At 33.5% G+C, this 5882-nt stretch overlaps 1 protein-coding gene across 1 annotated transcript; it reads right to left on the reverse strand.

Annotated features, from left to right (window-relative positions):
- Positions 1-2801: 2801 nt before the first annotated feature.
- Positions 2802-5202, reverse strand: LOC111919442 (proteasome subunit alpha type-4). The gene is made up of 2 exons (XM_023915002.3): positions 5042-5202; positions 2802-3730 (listed from the first exon to the last, which is right to left on the reverse strand). Exon 2 carries the CDS (start codon positions 3728-3730, stop codon positions 2981-2983), a length of 750 nt encoding a protein of 249 aa, XP_023770770.1. The 5' UTR covers positions 5042-5202; the 3' UTR covers positions 2802-2980.
- Between the last annotated feature and the right edge of the window lie 680 nt (positions 5203-5882).

Here is a 5882-nt window from a genome sequence, read left to right on the forward strand (position 1 = left end):
AATACTCAAAATAGGATACCTGGGAATCCGGATGTTACAGTTAGAATACTACAATAGGGTAAAATTTCTCCATATGTGTCGCAGTATAGAGATAAAAGCTTATCGGTATGGAGAAATTTGATATAGTAATACTCATGTGAGTAATTATATGTGTTTGGCTATATTGGAGAACTATGTTGGCACAAGGGCGTTTTGGTCATTTTGAAGAACTTTATGAGATTTTAATGGTGTTCCTAAAAATTTTGTTGATTGTCGTAATCCACTGAAACAAAGTAAAATCTTTAGATATCGTGGTTTTTGACGAGAAAGGGTTAAAATAGTAAATTCTAGCAAATGGTGAAATCTACATTAGTTTACGCGCCACATCAGTTTGATGTACACGGTATAGTGAGTAATTTAAACAATGTACGTTGCTAAAATACTATGTGTAAGGAGATAATATGTGACACGTCTATAAGTATGATGCCGAAGTTGGATGGGTGAGAACGTGTGCACAATGGGTATACATGACCCATGACAAAAGAAGTCATAAATAAGCGGCATGTAGAGAGATAGAACCAAACACGTAAGTCATATTTGGGATTATGAGGTGATTATTCATCAATAATTTTGCTAAGTGTTATATTATCATTATACCTATGGGTCGTACAGTAGATAAACCATCTGGAGCCTGTATAATTGGTGAATTTATCACATTTTTAGTAGAATTAAGGAGCAATTTTTATCTTGGGAACTGTTAATCTAGACAATTTTGTCGTGAGAATCTATGACTTTAACCTTTGGGTAAGGGCATCCTCTGAATATGGAAAAAGGGACATGTACATTTGGCTTTAGTAGACAAAATTGTGTGAAAATTTTTATGCCCAAGGACCATTTTTCTAGCCCAACACTAGTTATATGTAGTGTTGTAAAACTCGCCGAGTTGGCCGATTACTCCTCCGAGTACTCGCTACTCGGCCCCTTACCGAGGCAAGTTATAGAATTCCGAGTACTTCCCGATCGGCCCCTTACTTTACGAAACTGAGTAGTGTTGTAAAACTCGGCCAACTCGGTGATTAATATGTATAATATACTTAATGATTTATTATTTAACACTCACACATGTTATAATTACTATATATATATATATATATATATATATATATATATATATATATATATATATATATATATCTTAAATTTTCCTTAATTATTCACGTAGTAAGACCATTATAGGTTTTTTCAGTTTTTATGTATTCATGTGTATCTAATTTCGTTATATATTTCAATCACTTATGATTTTAACTTATGATTTTGACATCTAATTTCCCTAAAAATATTTCTACATGAATTACCGAATCCGAGTACTCGCTACCCGGTAGTCGGCCGAACAGGTACCGAGTAACGAGTTCTACAACCTTGGTTATATGTGTTTCTTACTAGAGCTGACAATTGGTCGACCTGAGTTGGGTTCGGGTTCAACCCATTTATTAATTGGGTTGAATATTTCAACCTAACCCAACCTTTTTTATCTAAATGGGTGAGTATTTCCAACCCAACCCAACCTTTTAGATAAATGGGTTGTCACCGGATTGACTCGTTTATGTAATTCCCAATCCGACCTATTAAATAAATGGGTTAAACCTGGGTTAACCCATTTAAACTAAAAAATTAAATAAATTAACTAAAGATTACACCAGTTAAAACAGTTTCAAACTTAAATAAACATTGAAACTATAATAAAAGCACAATCTCAATTCACAAATACAAAGAAACTGTTCAAATAACATTAAATATATGTAATTTCAAAATAATTTGTAAGAGAGACTAGTATTGTTGGCGCAAAGAAAAAAGATAAGATTTAGGTTTGCATCAAAAAAAATATTAATACAACATTGTAATTTAAATAACTATTAAATTAAATATATATTAAAGTTAAATGGATTGTTGGGTTGAAAACGGGTTGATAACTTTTACCTAACTCAACCTATTTAATTAAATATGTTAGATGGGTTGACCCATTTAACCTAAATGGGTTGAAAATCTCAACCCAACCTGCTAGTTTTGGGTTGGGTTCAGATTGAATTTGTGGGTTTATCGATTTTTTGCGAACTCTATTTCCTGCGACATCCATATTCTCAAAAGTTAACTTTGAATAATATATTTTATCAAGTAGAGAGTTGAACTGTACATTACATTATCACTTTGGGCACTGTCTCATTGTTTAACTAACAAAGCGTTATCATTTTTTCAAAATGATCCTAGAATTTCGTTCTAGGACTATATCCCTCTCTAACTTGTTTATCTTCAACTTCCTATCATCCAACCTTCCCCTTAGCAAAAATATCTCCTGAGCACATAACTCATTTTTCGTGATCTCGATGTTATATATGCACTTAATGCGTCTGCTATAATTAGTTTTATATCCTTCAATTTTTTTCGACAATTATCCGTACAACCATTTTTAAATTTAAGCATATTATTTACCTGTTCAATGATTGATGGTTTGCTAACTTTGTTCACCATGAAGCAATAATTCTTTTTCTTGGACGCGTCCTTCTTCCCTTTAGCAAATGGCACGTTCTTTCCTACTAAGCACACTTTCCCTTCACTCTCATCTTCGTCTCCATTAGGCCACACTTAAACATCTCTCTTGGTTTGTTCTTACACAATTCTTATCCATTTTCAAGCCAAATCTTTTTTATAGCAATTAAATCATTATACCTTTGACATTTGAAAAGCCCATATGGTTGTTTTTATAGCAATTAAAACATTATGACACTAAAAAAACCCATTTTTCTGTTGAAGAGAAAATTCAATCACCACATTAATAATAAAATTGTTAATCCGATAAAAACATAAAATTATACGCCTTTTTTTGCTTAAACATAAATTTATCACCAAAAAAAATTTATCCAAACATCCAAAACTTAAAACATAATCCAAAACAAGTCTACAAGCAAAGAAAAGAATACGAATATCCCAATGACATGACACCACTTTAGGTTTCCACCGGAGCCTGAGTGACACCATACTTAACCAACATCTTCCCAAGATTCTCCGGTGAACAAACCTGATATTTCACCTTCCCGCCATCATCCAAAAACACCTCCGCCAACTCCAACTTCTCCGCCGTCAAACTCGTACTATCCATCGTCTTACTCAACACCTTAAGCGCCAGCTGTACCGCCTCCTCCCGACTAATCTCCTCCTTATAATCCTGCTTCAACATGGACTGAGCCGCCTGATTATTCGCCCCAACCGCCGCCGCCTTCCAGCCGCCATAGTTCCCGCTAGGGTCACTCATATAAAGCTGAAACCCGTAGTTCTTATCCCACCCTGCGAACAAAAATGACACCCCGAATGGGCGGAGCCCGCCAAACTGAGTGTAGCCTTGTTTGGTGTCGCATAGTGATTGGACGAGCTGTTCCACTGGCATTGGTGTTTGGTAGGAGAAGGTGTAGCGTTGGGCGGCAACACGGGCGGTGTTGATCAGGATATTGGCGTCCGACATTATTCCGGCCACCGCGCAAGCCACGTGGTCGTCGATTTTGTACATTTTCTCGGTCGAGGTGGAGGTTTGGAGGAGTTTTGAGGTCACTTTTTTTTCTCCCACGAGGACGACTCCGTCTTTTGACAGGATTCCGATGGCGGACCCCGCGTTTCCGATCGCTTCCATCGCGTATTCCACTTGGTAGAGACGGCCCTCCGGGGAGAAGATTGTTGTTCGGCTGTCGTACCTTCGAGACATCTGTTGTCAAGGGCAAAATAGTCATTTTACATATAGTCAAAACAAAACACAAGACAACCAAACCACAAGGAGTATAAAAGCCTTTTTGATATAAGGCAGGGTTTCTGATATAGTGATGTAATTAAGTTTTTTGAATTGAAAAACTGGAATAAGAAATTAGTTTATAGCTTTCTTTAATATGTTCACATGTTAAACAAAATGATTATGCAATCCTTACTTACGCATTCTACTTTGGAAAATCTACTTATCAAACTCTTATAGCATGCATTATACTTTTCTTCAATAATATATTCATTATTTGTGTGAAGTGAAATTTGTAATAGGATGAAATGAAAGTAGGATGCTATCTATCTTATATAAGAAATTGCATCACATTAAAGTAGGAAAAAAAAAATCTAATTTGATGTGTTAGATTTTTCTATATGACATAGTCACATAGTACATAAATTATTTTCAATTCGATCTAAATCTTATTGATTAGTATTTATCAACCAACTCATCCACTATAATCCACTTCAATCATATAGAATGAATAAAAGGCCTAAAAGAGGCCTATTCCAATTTCCAAATGTCTGTAGTGTATTCTTTAGGCCTTTTGCTATATTGAACTACATATATATAGAACAGGCTTCTAGCAAGCTGTCTAATCCAATTAAACCATATTATTGAAACTTCTTCTATGTGAAGTGAATATTTTGTTGGTTTACAAAATTTTGAGAGATAACTTTCAAATGTCCCAAATCCTAACCAGGTTCCATTCCCTCTTCTACATGTATGTGATACTGATAATGAATCTTCAACTATCATAATTTAACGACTAACAAGAAATCAAACTCTAATAAAACAATTATACAGGTAGGTGGATGTTCTTATGAGAAACAATTACACCTGAAATTGAAACTTAGACAAAAGAATCCATTCAAACTACAAATACCAAATGAGACTCACTAAACCTACATTAGAATAATTACAAATCCACTAATCCAAGAAGCAATATTTAACACACAACAAGTATGTTAAACAATATTTAACAACAAACAGACAGAAGTTCTGAAGGTCTGCATGCACGACAACAAGTATAAAATCAATAACAGGCCATACATCGATCTTGAAAGAATTTCAGACAACAAACAGATACCTAACCAAATCTTGGCAGGAATTAGATACCAGACCAGGAATTCACTGAGGATTTAGATTAATTAATGTGCTTCGAACACTAATTACACACTAATCGAACAACTAATTGCAGCTGGTCCATCGAATCAGACGAGCATACATTTGTACCTAACCAGAAAAAAGAAAGTGACTTACCAGGAGATCGGAGAAGGTGAGACTGTCGGTATTGAAGGTAGGAGAGAAATTGCAGCTGTGGAGTTATCGTGAAGAAGTGTGGAGGGGAAATCGGCAATCGGAAATCCGCAAACTGAGTGATGATCTTATATTCCGTCCGGAGTTTTATTGTGCCCCAAGCTTTCTTCGCTTTTATTTTTTATTTTTAAGTTTTTTAGGTTTTGGTCCAAGTACCCTAAAGTTTATAAATGTTTCTATTTTTTACCCAAATATTTCTTTCTTTCAAAAAAACAAAGTGAGTTTATTTTTTTTATTTATTTTATTTTTATTTTTATTTTTATTTTTTTTTATAAATAAATGAAAGATATTTTTGTTGTTATGTTCTTATTGAATTTAATACATGTAATTAATTTTATCAAATGTTATGTTTTTATTGAATAAATTTTTAAAATTTCAGAATAAATGTTTTACAATCGTTTTCTTTCTTTATTGTTTCAAAATAAATACTCTTACTTTAAAAAATACGTGATGTTTATAATTTATATTAAACTTTTATTTTTAATAAACTCGTGCAGTATACGAGTCAAACACCTAGTCTATTAATAACTATTGTTATATCTGTCTGGTGGATGGGAGGATCGACTTAAAAAAAAATAGATTGATTTTTTTTTTATATTATCATTCTATAATGTGTTTCCATATTAACATTGTAGAATGACAAATCAACCTAATTAAACAGCATATGTATGAATAAAATAATAACAATACATTAAAAGACAATAAAATAAAATGAATAGGAATCGATTGAAAGATTGGATGATTTCTTAAAGACGGTACAACCAATAAAATCAAAGAGACAAAG

This window comes from Lactuca sativa, chromosome 5, assembly GCF_002870075.4.
Source record: "Lactuca sativa cultivar Salinas chromosome 5, Lsat_Salinas_v11, whole genome shotgun sequence".
In the NCBI taxonomy this organism is placed as follows: domain Eukaryota; kingdom Viridiplantae; phylum Streptophyta; class Magnoliopsida; order Asterales; family Asteraceae; genus Lactuca; species Lactuca sativa.

What these genes read in the sequence shown, in the direction of transcription:
- LOC111919442 (XM_023915002.3), bottom strand. Translation starts at nt 3,730, where the DNA reads ATGTCTCGAAGGTACGACAGCCGAACAACAATCTTCTCCCCGGAGGGC.